We start from the raw sequence: 22,120 nt of genomic DNA on the forward strand, positions 1-22,120 counted from the left end.
AAAAGGATTAAAAGTCTATCGAGCATCCCCAGTATCTTACTAATCATCACCCTCAACCGTAAAATCGGGTATAATATCTCCCTTCTCTAGAAACCATACAAATCAATTTATCTACTACTCCCTCCGACTCATAATGTAAGAGAATTTGAAGAAATGTGACGGATGGAGTAGTAAGAGCAAGTTTAATAATACAGCCAACTACTAGCTCCAAATCATCTATAGTCGATGTAATAGTCAATTCATACAATAGTTGCTTACTATACTATTAATATCTGGTCTCACATGTCATATATACATCACGTCTTGGAGTCCGTGCTACAGCTGGCTACAAATATGTAGTCTGCTGCTCTTCTCTCTCTTCCTTTATCTTTTTAAAATATGTTTATAACTGGCTTATAGCCTGCTAAATATGTTTATAACTGGCTTATAGCATGCTATTGTACCTGTTCTAAGTGGTTTCTGCAGACAATGTTCGGCGGTTGACTCGTTTGAGTCAGCAGTTGAGGGAGGCGATTCAATCCACAGGAAAAGATACCAAATATACTTATATTCTAAAAGAAAATGAGGTTTGTTCTTAGTTTGGAGCAGTTTAACTAACCCGTTTGGGGCCAAAATGTTCATGGGCCACACGTACGCGGAAATCCCGGAGGGACTCACTGTACAGTGGTCCCCATCTTGGGGCAGCGTTGGAGGTTGGCGCAAACAGCGCACAGGGGAAGGCGATGGCGCGACGTGGCGGCGCGTGGGCGTGGACGGCGACGGCGGCCGCATTGCTGTGGTGGATGGCGGCGGGAGCCGGGGCGGTGTGGCTGGAGATCCCGCCGTCGGCGACCAAGTGCGTGTCGGAGGAGATCCAGTCCAACGTCGTCGTCATCGGCGACTACTCCGTCCTCTACGAGCACCACCTCAACCCCACCGTCACCGTCAAGGTATGCGCATTGTGCCGGGGGATCAATCTGGGGGTTGTCATGTTGTTCTACGCCGATGAATGGAATGACGGCAATTCATTGGGGGGGGGGGGGATTCTGATCCAGATTTTCTGGGGTTATATATGTTTGCATGTATGATTGGAAATGTAAATGGGGAATGAACTGCGTCATTGTGTCTGGGTTGTTAGTTGTTACACTCGTGCCGTTGTGCGTGAACTCTGCATTGAATCGGTTACAATTGGGTCCACAAATCTGGGTATGTTGTGGCAGGTAGTATTAATCATGGAAAAAAATAAAGAAAGTATTTAGTCATGAAAATGGTAACAATTAAATTGCTGGTGACAACCTCAGCACATTGTGCATGTGAATATGTGATTAGCCCTTCGTAGCAAGATTTTGGAAGGATATCAGGAAAATATGCAATTGATCAATGCTCATGTGCGATTGCGCTTTCTGTGTTTATAAATAGTGTGATCTGCTCTTATTTGACATTGCAAGCGTACGTAGTGGAATAGCTTTACAGACCATTTCGCTAGCTAAAATGTCTGATGCATTTGATTTTCGGGAATACGCAAGGAGCGCATTTTTTCCATTAAGAGAAATAAAAGTTATTTACAAGGATAAAAGGAAAACAAGCAGTGGACCGATACAGGACGCTATGAAAAACTATAGGAATATCTCGCGCTAAATTTGGCTACCACGACCTTGTAAAGGCCAAACAGCGGGGATTCCGTGATTAGCTGACTTCCAAAGCATGGCCTCCTCCGCCATTGCTTTCGCCACTTCGGTCCAAGACCTTTGTTGTTGATTGAAGATTCGGTTGTTCCGTTCCTTCCAAATTGTCCAAGCCACCAGTGTCACGACAGTGTCGAAGCCTTGACGATGCCACTCCCCAATCTTCATTCGGCTCTCACAGAGCCAATTGTGGAAGGATGGCTCGTTGACAGGTAAGCAGTTCGGACTCTTTATCGCCTGAAGCGTCCACCACCATAATTGTCTCGATTCAGGGCATGCTACCAAGATGTGATCAATGCTTTCCTCCTGCTGATCGCAAAGAACACAGCGATCCGGGTGTGGCAACCCTCGACTGCGCAGACAGTCAGCGGTCCAGCATCTGTTCATTGCGACCAACCACAAGAAGAAGCGGCATCGAGGCGGAGCGAGTGACTTCCAAATTGGGGTGGAAAGGAAGGCGACACGACCAAAAAACAAGGCCTTATAGGCAGATTTTGAGTTGTATTGGCCCGAACTCTCCCATTTCCAGATGATTGAATCAGGAGTAGTAGGATCAAGATCCACCATTTGGACAAGCGACCAAAGCTTTAGATTTTCTAGAATAGGTTGGATCCCAAGTGCTCCTCGGATGTCTTTGATCCATTGGCGACCTGTTAGTGCCTCAGCCACCGTCCGACGCGGGTGCACGTGTGGTGGAATTTTATCATAGATGTTCGGAGCAAAGGACCGAATGCAACCCTCTTGCAACCAGCTATCTTCCCAGAAGAGGATAGTTTGTCTGTCTCTTAATTGACAGACGGTAGAGGCTGCAACGAAGTTCCTTTCCTTTTGCGACCCCGAAATGGCTAGCCCGTGCCAAGGTTTGCTTGAGGAGGTCCGTTGCAACCATGTCCACCTGGAACGAAGAGCTATACCCATAAGCTCCAGATTCGGTACCCCTGCCAAGGTTTGCTTGAGGAGGACTGTAGTAGTCTGATGCATTTGTAAACAAGGCAAATGATCAAGACTTAAGATTTACCATGCAAGAGTATTTTTTCCGTTTATTGTTGTGTGCTGTGGGTAGAGATCCAGCATTTTTTTCCCTGTAAAAACAGCTGAACCTTGTTCTTCTGAGGATTGGTTTGTTCCACATTTTATTTATCCCCTTATTGTTACTAAAATTAAGTGGGAGCACTTGTTTTATTTTCGCCTCGTCTGTTCTGTGAACTTATCCTTAAACCTTCTGATGGGAATCACCCTTGCAGGTTACATCCCCTTTTGGAGACATTGTACATCATAAACAAAAGGTTTCCACAGGCCAGTTTTCATTCACAACTGCAGAAGCAGGAAACTACTTGGCTTGCTTCTCGGCTGATGGTCGGAACAAGAGGTTAGTGGTGAAACTAAATCTTGACTGGAGAGTTGGTATTGCAACAAAAGATTGGGATTCTGTTGCTAAAAAGGAAAAGCTCGAGGTAATGTTCATGAAATTAGGATATTATGCTTATGTTCTGCATTTTGGTGTTATTCCTCCTTAACAACAACATTCCTGAACAGGGAGTTGAACTAGAATTAGTCAAGCTTGAAACCTCTGTCCAAGCAATACATGAAAACCTGCTCTTGCTGAGATCCAAGTAAGTACACTTCCTTTTGTAGCTCAAAGAGCTATCCATGGATTTTAATTTGATCGATAACTAAGGGCATAAATAGTCTTAAAAGGTTGTTCTCAATGCAGAGAAGCAAATATGAGAGATACCAGTGAGAAGACGAATGCTAGGGCTACATGGTTGAGCATCATATCACTCATTGTTTGCATTATAGTCTCAGTTTTGCAACTTTGGCATCTACAACAGTATTTCCGAAAGAAGAAGCTCATCTGAAATTATATCTGTAACGTAGTCCACCAAAACATGCGTACCCTACTTCTATGTTTTATCTATTGAAGATAAGGCTTGGCTATTTTGCCATCACAAATGTCAAAACAATTGTTTAGTTGAACTGATAACTTTTTTCACCCAAAATAAACAAAATGAGCATGATGTTCTCACCTAAATCCTATTCTCAGATAACATAAAACTGCTGTTTTTGATGGTCAATTTGCTCTTACATGCAAAGCAGTATATGCACCCTTTACTTTCCCTAGATAATTCAAGGATCTCTCTCCACAGACTTCATGAGGCCCTTGACCCCTTGGCCGCACCTAAAAGAAAGTCTCTGTAATCATTCTCAGGCAAGCTTTCAAGGATGAAATCCTCAAGGTCCTTTCCATAACTACTTTTGAACACTGACTTGATCTTGTCCATATCGACATCGTCACTGCCCAAAATAGCCCTTGTAACCAACCTTTTATTGGTCGCTGAGCATTGCAGACTTCTATGCAGCAGCTGACGAGACAAAGAAATAGAAGGATGGGTCAGAGACATGATATGAAGTACAAACTACAAACTGCAAATTTTCAGCTGCCATCACCTTGGAGAAATACATGGAAGGATTGTAGATGCACTTCACAACAACCCTCAAAGATTGTTCAAACTCACCGAAGCCATTTTTCTTCAGTGCCTGCATACGCATTGTTGCAACGATAAGCTCAGAAAACAGTCATCATTTCAGTAGTTTGGCAGATTGTTTCAAGATAACGTCCGAAGGCAGTCATTTCAGTAATGTTGTATGCGAAGTGGATGCCATCAGGTTATTGAGTTTGCTTACCTTGGTGTAGTCATGCCCATATATGTGCTTGTAACTGCAGAATGCTAGCCTGAGCTGTGGGATGCTCCTCTTGCTGAACATCTCAAGAATGACAGCCTCGTCGACCGATCCCATGCCGCTGTTCTTCGCATCATACAGCCTCCTGGCGTCACATTTTGCAATGTGCCGACTAAGTTCATCGTGGTGCGACTTGTGGGAGGTTGCAAGTGCTACCAATAGCTGCTTGAATTGTCACCAGAAAGCAGGGGAGGAGTTGAGCTCAGCTGGCTAAAAGGTAAAGAACACAATTGGAAACTGAGGTAGAATGGTAAGCAACAAGCAAGGGCTACCCTCTGGTAAGGATGAGACGGCTCTGTGACCATGTCCTGCTCCAGGTTCTTCTTGAACCTGGCAAGGTATGCCTGATTGGTGAAGAAGAGCTGGTTCTGCTTCCGGCGTGTGAAGATCTCCACCAGGACCCGGTAATCCGTGGCGCCGCCATTCTCGACGGCGTCCCGAGCCATGATCGCGTCGCGCTCCGACGGGTCGAGCACCCACAGGTAGAGCAGCTTGCAGAGCTGGGAAGGGAAAGATCATGGAGAGGTAAGAACTTGAAAATCAGTCTGAAGCAAGGAGTGCAAAACCGAGAGGGCACTTACCTCATCTTCCTGGTTGACCATGAGGATTTTCTGCACTTCTCCGGCGAGATCTTCGCCGAACACTGTACGGTAAGTCGCCTTGATTTTCTGCCTCTCCGATGGGCTCCGATGAGCCAAGAGAACGCTCAAACGGCGTGGCTGGTTGCACGCATCATGGATCTCTCTGCACTCATCCTCAAAACCTGTGGTAACAAGACACCGAGAGGCCATGTCTACTCAAACCTGAAGTGTTCAATGTAGAGAACTGAGTTTGCTTGGCCGGCCATTGCCCAGGTATATATGATGGCAAGTATTGCTAGCTATTGGTTTCCTTTTGCTAAAGGATGGATAAAGCTATCTCAAATGACCAAAAAGGAAGCAAGAGAAAGGAAATGGTAGGAAGGAAGAAAATCTGCGTCCTACTCAGCAATGGGATCTGAGGGCATGAAACCGAATTTCAGTGATGGACGTTTCGACTTTTCAAGACCTTTTGAGCTTCTTTCTCTATCATCAATCACTCAAATCATGTTTTGTCTCTAGATATTCGTATCGTATGATCCAGGTATTCCTTGCGTATTACTGTTTCAGATTGCAATGAAACTTGAACGAAACTTAGCACTCCCAGAAATAAACAAAGTTGTAGCTAGGAGTAGCGTTTTAGGAGGGTGTGATTATCTGGATGACTGGATTAAGCAAAATGTAACGACAGGAGAAAAGATCCTGGTATGTGCTAAATCTGTAAAGTTAACACACTAAACTATAAGGTGCAACAAAGGATTCATAAAGATAGCCAATTCTGTTGCTACTGAACACAGGCTCAGAATACTACATTCACCAACTTTTGCGGCTGGTGGTATATTTAAAGCAAGTTTAATAGTATAGTCAACTACCAGCTCCAATTCATTTATAGCCAATCTACTCCCTCCGGGTTAATAATATTTGTCGTTTTGGAAAAGTACACGGTCTTTTAAAAACAACTTTGACCATTATTTTATATTATAATATGTATAAAAGTGTTAACAAATATATGATTTTATTAAAGTATTTTTTAAGAGTAGTCTATAATGTAGTCATCATATTTGAAAAACAAATATTTAAAAAATAATTCATAATCAAATATTCTAAAGTTTGACCTCACCTTTGTCTAAAAGGACAAGTATTATCAGTCCGGAGGGAGTAATAGCTTATTTATATAATAGTTACATACTACATTATTAATACCTAGTCCCACCTGTCATACATACACTGCGTCTTGGAGTCCGTGCTACATCTAGCTATAAATTTATAGCCCGCTGCTCTTCTCTCTCCTCATTTATCTCCTTAAAATATATTTGCAGCTGGCTTATAGCCTGCTATTGTACCTGCTCTTAGTGGCGCTACTGGCATCCATTCCGTTCGTGCCTTCGTGGATTCCAAGTTGGCTCCATGTCAATTCCCGCCATCTTTTTCAGTCTCCAGCCTTTCCTTTTGCCGAACTGAGACGAGAGCCCTCCACTCTTTTCATCAGGTCACAACTTTGTTGGCCTTTCTCCCCCTTTGTGTTTTCAGCTCGAAAAAAGTTTGGTGTTTGTTTTGTTGGCATCGAAAGCTCGATCTGCCTCATGCCGTCCAATGTTCGCCGGTGCTTTTTCTTCTCTTGGGCCACAGGATGGTGAGAGAGATCGAGTGGATCGGGGTTGACGAGTGGTGGTGGTGCGGTGTGGTCTGTCGGGTGAGTGGAGAAGGAGGGCGAAGGCGCCGTCGACACGTCGTGCCGCGGCGGCGCGAAGCGGCACCACCACCGGCGAGTTCCGCCGCCTCCCGGACTCATCGTTTGGCGGAATAAACCAGCGGTATATTTGTAAACGAAAAATACTCTGTGAATAAAACTTTTATATACGTGTTCTTAACGATCTAAAAGTAAAGGCTATATAATAAACTTTGATGAGAAAACTTCAAGGTCAAACTCTAAATTTAATATTAAAAATTTAAAGTTTGGCTAATCAGCATAAGCACAAGCGAAAAGATGGGGCTGGAATAAGATTTGGGATGGAGGGAAGGTGAAACTGTGGGTCGCTACCATTGCTCGCGGTCGTAAATTTTGCAAGCTCATCCCTGTTTTGGATCCGTCGAGATTGCAATCAGTTCTTCCGGGATTGGATCAATCATGATTCTTGACTTCTTTCGGTTTTCGTCTACCCGTCCTAAATCTATGCACTTTAGTATATTTCATATTATAGGAAGCTTTAACTTTTTATAAGGTTAAAATTATTTAAGTTTGACTCACTTTATAGAAAAACACAGTAACATTTTCAATAAAAAACACAGTAACATTTTCAATACAAAGCAAACATAGTATCATTTTCAATATATATTGATGTTAAAGGTTCATGGTTTCAGAAAGCCTTTCGGGCCGGACAGATTACAGCAACAGCAGCAACTAAGCAACAGTACAGCTTAAAGGAAGCGGCTATTTCGACAAGCATACGAAATAATTCCAGTAAAATGAGAACCACAAGAAACAATCATAGATCTTCAAAAATTGCTTTTATATGATTCATTTTCATGATTCCAAGTACAACAGAGTATCTCCTCTTATGCTGGAAACAGAACAAAATAATTGCTCAGCTCTGAAGCAGAAATGCTCCTTCAGCAGTTTGCTCTGTACAGATAGGAGTCTCTTTTAGCTTTGCATGCTATAATATAACAAAGATCTGCCAAACAGGCAGTTGAAAAAACAAATTGGTCAGCCAAAGTGAATTTACAAACACTCTATAAACAACAGTGAGAGCTGTGAACTGGAGCTCGGCTCATAAGTGGAGCTCCACAAAAGAGTATGACACATCGGCTATCCAGCATGGCCAGAAGGTCTGGATACACCTCACGACAACCCAGCCACAGAATATTCAGCGGGAGGCTCGTATATTGTATCTGTTATTCTTGATGGAGGCCAGTACCGAAACACAGATCTTCCAATAATGTTCCTCACAGGAAGAGGCCCCCTGAAATGTCAGATTTGATTCGAATCAGATCTAGCATATTCTATGAGATGAAAGCTTTTGATGCAGATTTGAGTTTAGTTTTGACCATACCAGTTATGGGAATCGAAGCTGTTGTTACGGTTGTCTCCCAGCACAAACACATAACCTTCTGGAACAAGCTGCAGGAACAATAATGAGCTATTAATCAACTGAAAACAGAAGGATTATATTGCTAAAACTGCATTTGATGAACCAATATGCCAAACGAATTACAAATGCTAATTAATAAACCTAAGAAATATATAATACTCGATTGGATATTATGGTATACTAATATGTGAACTCAACACTGGTCCAGGAGATCAGTCACTCTGGAAATGCAGCTAAATTGATACTTTGATTACTCAAGTGTGCAATCTAAAATTCTACATTTTGATTGTCAAATTTCACATTAGTTTACTCCAGTGATAAAAATCAAACATTTCAATAAGAATCTGCTCAATCTAGAGTACTACTATGCAAGATCGAAATGAGTATAATCATGGAAAGATGCACACAATTTAGCATAGGAAGAAGACACATACCATGGGTTCCATCTCGTAGTTGTGAGGCTCCAACACAAATTCCTCATCCTGGACTACTCCGTTGACAATCAACTTGCCATCACGAACCTATCAAAGAACAAAGAGAGCAGCAATTATAACCCAACCAATACAAACATTTTGCAGCATAGCAAGTTAGTAACACAGACAAACAGACAGATGCCACTACCATTGAGGTAAATGCTTACTTCGACATAGTCGCCTGCCTTGGCCACAACTCTCTTGATGAAAACATCACCCGAGCTGTAGCCCCAATCCTGCAGTAGCATTCCAATTCAATCATCACATTTACATCAAGATCATTATGAAGTATGTGAAAAAACATGTTACAGAAATCAGAAATTATACCTGAAGAGCTGGTGGTGCACGGAAGATCACAATGTCCAAGATTTCCGGCTCCCGGAATATGTACGAGACCTGAAGATCATCATAGAATTAGACACTCAGAAAACATGGCACAGCAAGACAAGATTACCAAACTAAACACCAATTTCAACAAGCTCTACCTTCTCGGCGAGAATCCGGTCACCAACATCGAAGGTCGGGTACATGGACTTGGACGGGATGGACCTCGGCTCGGCCAGCGACGAGCTGTAGAGCAGAGGCACAGTCACCGCTGCGAAGGCCGTCTTGGTGTCGTCGGAGCAGGAGCTCATCCACCTCGACAACCAGTTGCTCCTGCTCATCGCGGCACCACTACCACCACTGCTCCTCGCAATCGCCGGGGAGCTGGAAGCACTACTCACCAACGCCTTCTTGGGACGAATCGAAGGCGCCGGTGCGGGAGGAGGAGGAGAAGGAGAAGGAGAAGACGGCGTCGCAGACGAGGAGGTGGCAAGGTCGCTGCAGGGGAGCCACTTCGAGGTCTGCAGGAAAGGGAGGAAGGAGGCAGGGTTGAACCCGAGAGAGATCGACGACGACGAGCCCGACAGAGACGCGGCGCCGTAGATCCCACCCTTCGACCCCGTCGCCCCCTGCGCGAGCACCGACAGCAAACCCACGGCCAGCGAAGGCGGCTGCGCCCTGGACGAAGCGTACGCCGGCGAGAGGAACAGCGAGTGGCCCCCGGCGGCGGCGGAGAGCGGCAGGGCCTTCGGGCGGTCGCCCTCCCCGGCTTCACGGCGGTGTTCGCCGCCGCCGCCGCCGTTCCGGTGGTGCTCGGCGTGGCCGCGGGAGGAGGAGGTGAGCATGCAGAAGGGGCGCCACCCGCCGTCCTGGAAGAAGCGGCAGCCCGCCGCCGTGGAGGCGGAGGAGCAGCGCAGGCCGAGCGACGCGGCGAGGCTCTGCGCCACGTAGCCGGAGTAGGACACCGTGATTCGGATCGCCATGGCGAGCAAGCAGAGGAGCCGTAGCGGGATCGAGAGGAGACGAATCGAGTAGCCCCCGGAAGCAGGCGGAGACCAAAGGCGCCGGCCGATCAGATGACGGGAGAACGCCGCCGCGAAGACAAGGTGGGAGGCGGGGGGGTTTCCGGCGAGGGAGACCTCGCCGGCGGGGAGGTCAACGGAGGAGGCGGGGAAGAGGAGCTGCGAAAGCGAGTACAGAAGAGAGAAGGTGGGAGGCGGAGGAGACAAGTGTTTTTTATAGACGCGTGGTTGTTCACCTCACCGTTTCGGCGTTTGGTGAGGTGGAGGCCAGAGGCCCTTGAACTTTGGAGAAATGATTTTGGAGTTCTTTTACATATTCGAGAAAATTGGAAATGCATTTACCGGATAATTTTTGAAAATAAAAAAAAACAGAATAAAGATAAATTAGTTGAGCGGTGATGGCACTGTGGTTGGCTTGTAAAAAAACGAAGTGAATACGATAAGGTGCTTCTGTTAGTTTCATGTGTCATGAAGTAGTTTGGATGATAGATTGGAGTACCATCAATGCCCTACGAAAACGGGGTTACGGTTAAGAGGGGCGTATGAGAAGGGAGACGTTGAGTATGCACAATAAATTTAGGTGGAATGTAGAATATTGACGCAAGCCGAAGAGTGTGGTGCATAGCTACATCCTTTTTACCAAAATTTTATTTAAAAATGAGTTGCGCTTAAAGGTAAAGAGTGGACAATAAATATTTACCAACGACAATAAGATATCTTTACATAATAATTCTATTGAATACTATCAAATTCTTACCCATACGTTTTCGGTCAACAGGTCAAAATAACCGTAATAACCACGTGTAAACTGATATTTACCAAGCATATTAAGATATTTTACCATTTTTAATACTATCAATTTTTTGTTTATAAGTTCATAACTCGAAATAACCGCAATAACTAAGCAGTTATCATCAATATTATAAACCCTGCGGTGGACTGGAGCCTAGAGACTGACTTCAGAATGCAATTAGGTTAAAAACACCGCCGCTGGCCTGATAGGGATTTTATTTGATCTATCGATCGAGAAAACAAGACCGTACTCCAAAGCAATCAAAAAAGTCAAAATGGACGAGCTGTGTCCCTGCCTGCTGTTGCCATCGAACGACGCCGTGGAACCGTCTCCGTTCATCCCCTGTGGTTTGCGACAGCACAAGCAGCTTAACGCCACTGAAATAATCGCCTCCTGCACCTAAAAGAATATGGCTAATGCTGACCTATTTCTACATGTGGTTAGCTTGGATGCTTCTCTGAAACTTCCACTGTCACGGTCGAAGGAGTTGGGGGTTTCAGTGATTGGGCAGGACACCTCATAGCTCGGTATGGAAAGCAAATCCAGTAGTTTATTAATTTTCAGATGGAACAGCGAGTGAGTTTCTTCCTTGCAGTAACATGATTTGGAATAAAGGGATCTGTATTCATATGACTGAGAATCCATCCTCTCCGTCCCAAAAAAAAAAAGATTCAAACCTTGGGTTTAAATCTGAACACTTGGGTTTGGTTCTTTATGAAACAGAATAGTATATATGAGATTTGGAATAAAGAGCAGTGTGTTCATATGGCTGAAAGAATCTATATATTATATATAGTAAGAACTAATAGCTCAACATCATTGATCTACATCACTCAAACAAGGATCATTGTTAGAGAGCCATAAGAAGGCCCCAATTGATGTGAAACTGATGCTAAAATCCTTTAATTCTTTTCTATATACATGTTATTTATCTTTGTAATTATGATGCATTTATGCAGTTTTAACTTTTAGTAGAAAGAATCTCCCAAGTGATTGAAGAGTTCATGTTCTTCAATTTTCTTTTGTTCGTACTCTTTTTTTCTTTAACTTGCATGTATTTTTAAAGCCATTTATCCATATATAATCATCCTGTAGCGACGCGGGGAGTGCTCTTTTAACTTGGATAAGAGTTCCATTCAAAGATCTGGATCAGCGCGTTCACATAACTATTGCCGGGAGATCTTGACTTTTTTAAAAAAGAAATAGACAGGAGAATATATAGCTAATCGTTACAGTGCATCTGACCTGACATATTTGATTGTTTGACAACCATATGCATTCAAGCCTAAAATTTTCTGTGAAAATTATGTATAAAGGACCCTTTATACATGGACATATTCCAGTTCACAATGTATCATGTAAATGAATCAGCAGAAGGAAATGGCCACAGCATGGTAAAAATATATAATCGGTCAAACCGAACTCTGACTATTCAAACAATTCAACAAATTATGCTGCGCCACTAATAAATTACGCATACTGACATGTGGGCCCACTGACGTCAACGCTTGACTTCCAAGCCCTTGACACAACTACCAGCAAATAATACCTGCAGAAAATGCCAATCGAAGGAACCAGCTCTATATAAAAACACACACAAAACATTAATTTTTGGGGACTGACATCCGGGCTGTCGTAAGCACTTACGTCTACGAGGCAAAGGAATCAATCATATTCAGATAATTAGAAATTAGAGGCTTATGAGACTAGGAACCATGAGCCATCACAATCAGACACGAAACGGAAACGTGCTACAGATTAACTACTGTTAAGTTACTACTCCCATATGTCTGAAGAATTCCAAACAAAATGACAAAAAAAAGTATTTAAGGTTAGAAGATGATCATGGGAAGAAATTATCCAGAAATTACATGGAGGGTGATGAGAGGTCCAACCCAAAGCTGTTCAACTATCTGTGACTGCGCCCAGGCGCAACGCGCATTTGTGAGGTGATAACTGATAAAGACAGTAGCTGAAAGCACAGCGATAAAAACGATCCTAAACACTACTCACCATTACCGGGAGTAGGATGCATCTATGCCACACCAATCACCATGATGTTGAAGCTGCCCATCTCTGTGCATGCTTCCTAACAACTGCACACTTCAAGATCATATCAGAGTCCAAACAAAAGAAAGGTCAGCCCACTTCTTGGACAGAAGGAGCCTTCAACGTTGCTTGCCACTAAGCACGACATGACATTCACAGATACTGACACACTGGGGTTCTGCAAAATCATAGGAAAGACAACCATATTCATAGAACAGTGCTTGATCTTAGTGTCTAAGTTTCCTGAATCGAGACCAGGCTAACTTTAGGTCAATAAGAGGCAATGAGGATTTTCATCACTAAACAGTCAACCAAAGAAGAATTAAAAAAAATAGACATTTGACATGCTTCATAACCAAGTCTCTGAAATGGCTTTAAGCTACTGGAAGCCAATGTCAACCTTGTTTTTCTATTATATAAAATATTTAAGTCTAGGTAAGAATTGGTAAGTTATAAGTGCACATTCTGATAGTACTGAAATGGGGCACATACATTAGAATCTATTAAGTGTCACAAAACCAATCATGCTCCACTACAATCACCGATAAATTAATTACAAGTTCTTTCCATAAGACAGGAGGAATATGAAGTCTGAAATATGTTTCCATAGTTCAGACCAATTTGTAACCACTGGTGAGAACCTTTCCCTCTGTCTTAATGAAAAGACGCAAATATTTTGCGCATTCTTGGAAAAATGAAAGACGAGGAAAAAGAGATACAAGAGGCACCCACATTTCACGCTCATCAGCTACACCTAGCGTCGGCCCCGAGGTTTTGACCGCACTTTCTGCACCATACAATACAAAAAAGGTGTTGGGAAATGGGAATTATATAACAATAAAACATTGACAATAAAAAGGACAGCTTATGCTTGACATGGTTATATCCTTTGCTATAGCTGAAAAGGGAAGAATACTGCATAAATTGATGGGATTATACTTACAGATGTACCACCAAAGCTGGATCCTGAAGCTGTAGCTCCACCTAAGGTAGACACAGGTTAGAATGTCATGCAATTTCCAAAAATCAGGATATCATAGCATGTATAGAATAGGAAAAGATATATTTGTAAGTTCAATTGGAAGTAGGATAAAAAGAAGAATATTGCTGGTGAATTTCGATATGGACGGTAACCATAGATGAGTAGAAACAGTGAAGGGCATGCACGGCAGGTGTGCCTGAGCTATATAACCCACTTGGAAAAATAATGGACAACTAAGTGTACTGTGCTGCCAATAACAAATTTCAGTTCAGACCAAAAACATAACAACAAATTTAGAGCTATGAATTGCCATGATGAAATCAAACTGTAGATGTGCCAACACTTCAGAAATGTTTATATACCATGACGAGATCATCTAAAATGAGAATTTCACAACATAAAAGTACCAAATTGTTTTCAGATAGCTACTGACTTATCATAAGCATATGACTATCTAACAGTTAGGAAATATAAATATAGTATGGTGAGAGTTTGTATACCTCCGAACGGCGTAGAAAACAGTGAGGTTCCACCTAAAGCGGGCGTTGAAACAAAAGATGGAGTTGTATTCCCAAATCCAGATGGAGCCGGCGTTGATCCAAGCGTCGGAGTAGAGACTGTCCCAAATGGTGTGGACAGCTGGGCTGATCCAGATGTACCAAAAAGGTTGCTGGATAGAGTTGGAGTTGTTGGAGTTGAAAAGAGACTTGAAGAAGATGGAGCGGAAGCTGGAGTGCTGAATGATGGAAAAGCACTTGAAGAAGTCGCTCCAGAAGGAATCAATGATTGCTGTGGTTGACTCGTCACTGTTCCAGCAATTTGAGTTGTGGGCTGTACAGGAGCAGGCAAATGCAATGTTGGATGTACCCTTCTGGCAGCTGCTTCTTGTTTAGCCGCTTCTCGTCTATTTGCCTCTAAAAATGGATCACTGGCATTACCCAATCGCCGCTGCTCATGTAGATATTCAGTTTTCAATGACTCAACATATTGATGAAGATTTTCCACCTAAAAAAAATACAAACATTAGAAAATACTGGGTATCGCACCAAGGCAGTGCAGCAAGCCTAAAAGTAAGCAATCTCTCTTATTTTTTTCACGAGATACAGCTGTTACAAAAAAATTTTGGTTGACTTACAGATTTACATTTATTTTTATGACTATATTACATAATAAATGATTTATATCATGGGGGAGAACCTCAAAATAAATGCATTTTAACAGTTCAACTGCAGTGTGTGTATGAAAAAGGAGATTTACCTTAGAAGCAACATAGATGAAATAATCATGCACATTCGACATAACCTTCGGTAGAGATTCTAATGAGGCTGATTGCCTTTTATTGTTCTCCATTTGAACAAGCTGCTCTAGCTCCGCGATCCACTTGCAGCATTCTCCAAGATACTTCTCAAACCTGTTGATAGTCTGTTGCATAAAATGGGAAGGCCGCTTTGGGATACCACTATAGAAATCAATGGTTGGAGCCAATGCTACTGGCTGATTGGACTGAGCTCCAGCAGGACCAGAAGGATTTGAGCCACCACCATTTGCTCCAGCACCTGGACGGATAAATCTTGGTCTCAGCATCATATATGACCTAATAGCAAATTCTGTGTTTCGCATCATTTCATTCACAACAGTCATTAACTCTTGTACGGAAGCCTTCTCTCTTTCCATCATGGTGGTTGTCCCTCCAAGTTCCTGTTAGAGCAGGAAATATTTAGCCATAAATTAAAGGATTGGTATAAGGAATATGTAACAAAATTGTGATCATAAATACATTACATGGTTAGACAAAAACATTGTCTTGGACATTGACACAGTTCCCAGACAGAACCTTAACAACTGATTCTATTTTAAAATATTTATAGAGTCCCGCAGAAATACAGTATTTTGGTTGAAACTTACCAAGAAAACTCTAGTATTCTACATATATGTTTTTTTTATTTTCCAATCTAAATATTGAAAAAGATTTTGATACTTAAAGTTCCACAAGTTTCTGACCAAAGTGGGTAGTAATTAGGAATGTTTTTTATGGATTCATGTGTTCGTATTTCATGAATCAGTAAATCCTAATAATTATCAACTAGTCAACTTATGAACTAAAAGAACCATGAATTACCACTAAATAAAAATGTGTGTTGTAGGAGATAGTTATGAACTTCATTCCCTCTCCAGTTTTAAGGTAAAACTATATACCCTTCAGCACTGATGCGTTGATATGCTATCCAAATTGAAGCTAATTATGATTTTGTGGCTCAGGAACATTTCAAGATTTAAGGGTAGATATTGATTTTGAATTAACAATGCCTGTTAATGATCTGATTACACTTACTGCTGCACAATCAGGATGGTGAACCCAACCTTGCTACAAGGGATAAGCTGATCATTTTCTTTATCGAGTTTCATTAACAATATACTCCATTGTGCTAATTTGTTCATTGTTCAGGGCAAAACTAAAGCATTACAGAAAATAGAGGTTCTTGTCATCTTCGCAGCCCAAAGTTTATATTTACTTTCAGTTAATCCTTAAAAAGAAGAGGAAGCAGAGACATAGTTCTCCAATAGAGAGCTCAAGGTGATTGAGCATGATTTTATAGTTTCTAATTCGCTGGTCAGTAACTGATCAATTTTCCAATGGGTACAATATATGCTTCTTTGAAGACAATGCGTGTAGGCATCTCATTCTTTCTACTGTTGACTATGTGAAAAAATACTGAAATATCTCTTCTAGAAAGTGTTCTGCTATTTTTCTAAACTGTCAACTGACAAAATCCCATATCAGTTACGAAATAGGACCAACATAATCAGTCTTTTACCCCTATGCCATTAAAAAAGTTCCTGCTTACCTATGTGCCACAAAAAAGTTTGGAGTCACCTGTATGCCATGAGAAAAACTTTCGTTGACCCGTGTGCCATTCCGTCCACCTTCTGTTACAACTTAACGGTTTTGTAGTTCTGACATGTGGGACCATGTATGAAAATGACTAAATTGCCCCTGAAGGATTTTCAGCTCTATTCTCCTCTCCTGCTATCTCCCGTGGAGTGCCTGCTCTCTCCCCATTGCACCGCACGCCGCCGCACCCTAACCCTAGCCGCACGCCGCCGCCGCCGCCTAGCAGAGCCGGACCCGTCGCCGCCGCCGCCTGGCCTCGCCGGACCCGTGTCACGCCCTAAAAATCGCCTAAATTAATAATCCATATTTTAAATCATTTCTAGAAATTATTTTAAAAAAAAGCCTTCAAGTTAAACTCTAATAATCTAGGAGAAATTGTAACATAAAACTGAGTTAGATAAAATCTCGTTAAATACTTTGCTTGTTTATCTATTTTCTAGATTTTTCTGGGAATTATTTGAGCAAGGAAAGTATTTTTAAATAATGAAACATCATTTCACGAATTATTTTAATTGGAAAAGTTTTTAAAATCCTCTCCTAAGCCATTGGGCTGATTTCAGCCCAACATCTCTCCCCCTCGTGTGCGTGCTGTGCAGCCCAAGCCGGCCCAAGCCGAGCTGCTCTTCCCCTTCTCAGCCCAGCCGAAAGTCTAATTTGCCTCCCTCGGCACTGTTCATCTTCTACCTCTAGCAGCCGAACTGAGACCGAATTGGCTCGGTTTTTCTCCTCCAAATCCAACCTTTTCTCTTGTGTTTTCCTAAAATTTGTTGAGGGGAAATATTTCCCTTATCTCCCTCTTTCGTTTCCCCTCAAGAATCGGAGCAAACCGTTGAGTAATCTCTCTGAATCGAGTTCGTTTTCGAGTTTATCCCCAAAACCGAGTTTAGATTTTCCCGGGTCGATTTCTTGCGGTAGGAGTCCGATCTCTTCAATCCAAGGCTATAAATAGGACCCCCTAGTCCTCCTCTTTCGTTTGCCCCCTTTCCCGAGCTCTCTAGTGCGCCGTAGAGTCGCCGCTGCGTCGCTTTAGCCGCCGCCGTCGCTGGCCAACCACCAGCCGCGCCGCGCCGTCGCCCTAGCCGTCACCACTGCCTCCTCTCGCCGCCGTCGGGTGCGCGTGACCGAGGGCTAGCCCGGCCGCACCTCCCTCTTCGTCGCCGGCCGCCGTAGCTCGCCGTCGCCGGTTATCCCGAGCCGCCGCCGTCGCCCCTTCGTCGCCGGCCGTCGTCGGTCGTCATTTGGCACGAGGGTGAGTACCGTTGGGTTCGCCCGTCATCCTCTACATGTACATGCCCTCCAAATTCGCAGCCGACCATCCAATCTCCGGCAAGGTCGCCATCTTGGTCCGGCCATTGATGATGTCATCATGACGTCATCATCGTTTTTCTTTTTCTCGTTTTTCCAATAGATTAAATCCTCGGAAAATCATAACTAAATAACCGTAGATCCGTTTCAGGTGGTTCAAGTTGCTAAATTTTTCTAAAATCAAGATCTACATGTTAAAAATATCCACATGTATTGTTCATGCTTGTTTTTGTACTGTTTTGTTGATTTTGTTTATTTGCTTTAGTTTCTGACGTTCCGGAGGAGAGCGTTTCAGTTGAGGAAGGTTCAGAGGTTTTTGTGGAAGCTCAAGGCAAGTCACACAGATCCCAAACAACCCTTTGAGCATGTTGAACCCGTTTAAAGCTAATGTTTTATTTCAACTTATGCATTATTTTCGAATGTCCTCGGGTGGTGAGCCTTTTCCCATTTAATTATGGCCGAAGATGACTTTATTTTCCTATGGGTTATAATTTGATTAGCTAGAACCTTATATATTGGTTTGGTTCAGCTAAATGCTATATATGTATAATTGCTTAGCCATGCTTAGAAATATAAGCTCATTAATGGGATGAATCATACTACATTATTATTCACGATTATATTTAATGGTAGCTCACGATGGTTAATCGTGTTATGTTAATTAATTGATAATTAAAACCTGATTAAGGTGGGTTGTGAGCATATGGTTTTGATGGTCGTGCTCATGACAATTAAGGACCGGTTCACGAGCTACTGTTGTGAAACATTTACCGTGCCAACCACAAGCCAGCGTGGGCAATGGCTTTACCTTTTGTATAGCATGATTCATTATGGGGTGCCAGACTGAGAAGCGGCGAGAAGTCCGTGAGGGTCACTGGGGAGTCCATGTCTCTGGTTGTAGAGGGGGTGATTATGATCCAGGTATGGTGCACTGTGGTGAGTTGTGTTGTGCGAGGGGTATTGTCACAGTTCCTTTCCGAGGTACCGTGGTGGTATTGAGGCGCATGGCAACATGTTGTGGAACTGTCTTGTGGGTACAGTGGTACATCTCTGGCCAGAGTAAAACTATTCGAATAGCCGTGCCCGCGGTTATGAGCGGGTCTAACAATGTTTTTCGTGATTAGTCTCACATTATTCATTGATAATAATGTGATAATTAATTTGACTCCTGGTTTGGAATGGTATATTCCTGGTATGGAGGTTTGATTTGTACAACCGGGGTTGGTTGTTCAGATGGGGTTGGGCCTATGCAACACGGGTGTGTTGTATAGTGTTTACTTAATACTGATTAATTATTCAACTGTTGTACTACTCTCTTAAATATTTATTAAATGTTGTTTATGCAAATGAGCTATATTATGCCATCCTTTGTTATCCTGTGCACTTGCATATTTGCTGTGTGGCTTGTTGAGTATGTCATATGCTCATTCTTGCAATATTCATTCATCAGAGGAGGAGTACTTCAGTGAAGGTGATGATCTGGAGGACTAGGCTTGGTCCGGGTTAAGTTGCCTGTGGAGTGGAGTCGCCATAGATGTTCCGTAGTTTGCTTTAGTTTAATTTTCCGCTGCGTAGAATGTTATTCTTTGAGAGGAACTATCCACCTCTGTAATAATTTGCTATTTTGCGAATATTAATTAGTTGTTTAAGAGTACTCTATTATCAATTTGTTATTGTGTGCCTCGACTGATTCCTGGACGAGGATTTAACACACATGTAAGCGTTTGGAATTTTGGATAGAAATTCCGGGCATGACAACCCGTCGCCGTGCGCCCAGGCCGGCGAGATCTCTCCAGCAAGCACCGGCCGCGAGGGCTGACGACTGATCTCTCCGGTGACCGGAGCGCGGCTACACCGTCACCACTTGTAGCATCGGGCTAGCTAGCGGCGGCGGGCGGCGGCGGCGCGCCGATGTGCGCGAACGGGTGCGGGTTCTTCGGCAGCGAGGCGACCAAGAACCTCTGCTCCAAGTGCTACCGGGACCAGCTCAAGGAGGCGGCGTCATCGGCGGTGGTTGCCGCCGCGGCGCCTAACGTCGCGAACAAGGAGGAGGAGGCGAGCACGGCCGCCGCCGCCGCCGACGAGCAGCTGGCGCTGTGCGCGAGCGGCTGTGGGTTCTTCAGCAGCAAGGAGACCAAGAACATGTGCTCCAAGTGCTACCGCGACCACCTCAAGGTGACGTCGCCGGCCACCGCCACCGCCTCCACTCCCGACATCATCGTCCCCATGACTCCGGCCGCCACGGCGCCGACGTCGTCGCTCAAGGGGAAGGAGGAGGCAACCGCCGCCGCATCATCGTCGACGGCGCCGGCGAAGCCGAACAGGTGCGTGGCGTGCCGGAAGAAGGTGGGGCTGCAAGGGCAAAACTGTCTTTACACAGCCCCTAACACCTCTGTTATGTCTCCATTCATCCAAAATGGCACACGAGTCAACGAAAGTTGGGCTCATGGCATACACGTAACTCCAAACTTTTTTGTGGCACACAGGTAAGCAGCAACTTTCTTAATGGCATAGGGGTAAAAGACTCACATAATCAAGCATCTCATGTAAGACTGACAAAAGCAAGAAAAACAAGTCCAACCTGAGCAATTTCACTTGCATCATTCTCAAAATTGACAGTTGAGATTGAAGAGTCATGAAGGCGAGAACACTGATCCAACCTCTCGCTCTCGTCCCTGTACTCCCTTATTTTATCCCTACAAAATTCAAAGTGAAAAATTACACCAATAGCATGCCAAGTCCCAAACAGGTAACAAAAACAGAGAAACTGAACTCTCTAACCCTAAAACCCATGTATTGACCACATCAATGCAAAATGAGGCAGTAGCTTAAGTAATCCGTAGCAAATGGCATAGATCATAGAGCACAAAACGTGTTTCCCCTTCCCCTGAAACCCAAGTAAACAATGATCTGCTAAACCATCAGAAACAGTAGCCCTCCATAGTATATATTGCTAGAAGAACATATTTGTTTAAAGCAAACTGATCTCTGAGAGACTGTAAAGGCACAAGCTTATCGCATAAAGCGTTAAATCTAAACCACAGACAGAAAAAAGAAACTACTTTTCCACCTTATCACCAACCCAGCAGCAGCAAATTCCACTAGGGCCTAAGCTGACTAGTATACCCATATAACAAAAAAATAATAATAGCATACCAACAAGGATTGCGTTTACCAAGTCAGATGGAGCAATTTTAGTTGACTACAGATCAAGAAAAAAATTGCAGTGCAAAGACGCTTAAACACTAAGTTCAATCACGAACAAGCACTCTCATTTGCCACAAAATAGGGGAAACCGGGGAGGGAAACCATACTCGATCTGGAGCAGCGCCTTCTGCGACTCGGCGTGAAGCTCCTCCCACTTCGTGTTGTACCCCGCGGGCTTCCCGTCAGTCGTATATAGCATCAGCTGCTGCTGCTGCTGCTGCTGCTGCGGTTGCGCGGCCGGCGCCGCCTGTTGCTGTGGCGGCGGCTGCTGCTGCTGCTGCTGCGGCTGCTGCAGGTTGAACTGAAACGGCGAAGGCGACAGGGACGGGGCCTGCGCCGGCGTCTGGAACGGATTCTGCGGCGCCGGTGAGGCGAAGGAGAACGCCATTGCAGCGCGGCGCGGAGGGGGGCTTGTCCCCGGCGGAGGCGGCGGGAGGTCGCCGGTGGGATCGAGGGGGGCTAGTGGGCTCTGGGCCGGACACGGTGGGCTCGAAGAGTTCTTAAACCCTAAAAAACCGAAAAGGTTTGAGAGGGCAGTGTTAAGATGACGGTTTTACCCCTGGAGGCAAAACGGGTCGGAAGAATTTCAAAATTGAATTTCACGTTTGTCCTTTCCATTGTTTTCTTACTAAGGAAATTTCTACATACTGTAAGTTTTTGCCGTTTTATTTTGCAAGGAACATTACATTTTAGATATTTTTTGCCAATGCATTCTCTACTTTATAGGTTTACATGTAGTTGGCGCAGCAAAAGCCAGTCACTCAAAATGTGGTTAAGTGAGGTAAAGTCCTTATCAAACATGGTTAGCTTTTGCTCCACGCGATGGTAAGATGGTCCACGCAGTGGTAGAGCTAGATTCGGACCTCCCTACCGAGATCATGCGTCATTTCCCAAAGGTGCTCAATGTGTGCCATGGCATGCTCCTAAATAGGACCTGTTTGCCACCGCTTGTCTCGTTGAGCGTACTGAGCCATTATACTTTGTTGGGTGAGCAAT

The 22,120-nt window shown here is 43.8% G+C and overlaps 4 protein-coding genes across 4 annotated transcripts; 1 reads left to right on the forward strand and 3 right to left on the reverse strand.

The window, feature by feature from the left end:
• Nucleotides 1-627: 627 nt before the first annotated feature.
• On the forward strand, nucleotides 628-3,523 carry LOC127783964 (transmembrane emp24 domain-containing protein p24delta4-like). Its single transcript, XM_052311124.1, has 4 exons — nucleotides 628-929; nucleotides 2,909-3,118; nucleotides 3,201-3,277; nucleotides 3,379-3,523. The coding sequence occupies exons 1-4, from the start codon at nucleotides 723-725 to the stop codon at nucleotides 3,521-3,523; spliced, it is 639 nt and encodes a 212-aa protein (XP_052167084.1). The 5' UTR covers nucleotides 628-722.
• Nucleotides 3,524-3,758: 235 nt separating this feature from the next.
• On the reverse strand, nucleotides 3,759-5,594 carry LOC127783962 (annexin Gh1-like). Its single transcript, XM_052311123.1, has 5 exons — nucleotides 4,988-5,594; nucleotides 4,679-4,906; nucleotides 4,350-4,568; nucleotides 4,113-4,202; nucleotides 3,759-4,027 (listed from the first exon to the last, which is right to left on the reverse strand). The coding sequence occupies exons 1-5, from the start codon at nucleotides 5,195-5,197 to the stop codon at nucleotides 3,815-3,817; spliced, it is 960 nt and encodes a 319-aa protein (XP_052167083.1). The 5' UTR covers nucleotides 5,198-5,594; the 3' UTR covers nucleotides 3,759-3,814.
• A 1,881-nt stretch (nucleotides 5,595-7,475) lies between these two features.
• LOC127784320 (thylakoidal processing peptidase 1, chloroplastic-like) lies at nucleotides 7,476-10,091 on the reverse strand. The gene is made up of 6 exons (XM_052311539.1): nucleotides 9,035-10,091; nucleotides 8,877-8,945; nucleotides 8,717-8,785; nucleotides 8,511-8,597; nucleotides 8,038-8,105; nucleotides 7,476-7,947 (listed from the first exon to the last, which is right to left on the reverse strand). Exons 1-6 carry the CDS (start codon nucleotides 9,854-9,856, stop codon nucleotides 7,827-7,829), a joined length of 1,236 nt encoding a protein of 411 aa, XP_052167499.1. The 5' UTR covers nucleotides 9,857-10,091; the 3' UTR covers nucleotides 7,476-7,826.
• A 3,118-nt stretch (nucleotides 10,092-13,209) lies between these two features.
• Nucleotides 13,210-21,610, reverse strand: LOC127784319 (nuclear pore complex protein NUP58-like). The gene is made up of 6 exons (XM_052311538.1): nucleotides 21,232-21,610; nucleotides 20,499-20,613; nucleotides 14,977-15,417; nucleotides 14,220-14,724; nucleotides 13,681-13,721; nucleotides 13,210-13,524 (listed from the first exon to the last, which is right to left on the reverse strand). The coding sequence occupies exons 1-6, from the start codon at nucleotides 21,510-21,512 to the stop codon at nucleotides 13,492-13,494; spliced, it is 1,416 nt and encodes a 471-aa protein (XP_052167498.1). The 5' UTR covers nucleotides 21,513-21,610; the 3' UTR covers nucleotides 13,210-13,491.
• Between the last annotated feature and the right edge of the window lie 510 nt (nucleotides 21,611-22,120).

Source organism: Oryza glaberrima, chromosome 9, assembly GCF_000147395.1.
Source record: "Oryza glaberrima chromosome 9, OglaRS2, whole genome shotgun sequence".
Taxonomy (NCBI): domain Eukaryota; kingdom Viridiplantae; phylum Streptophyta; class Magnoliopsida; order Poales; family Poaceae; genus Oryza; species Oryza glaberrima.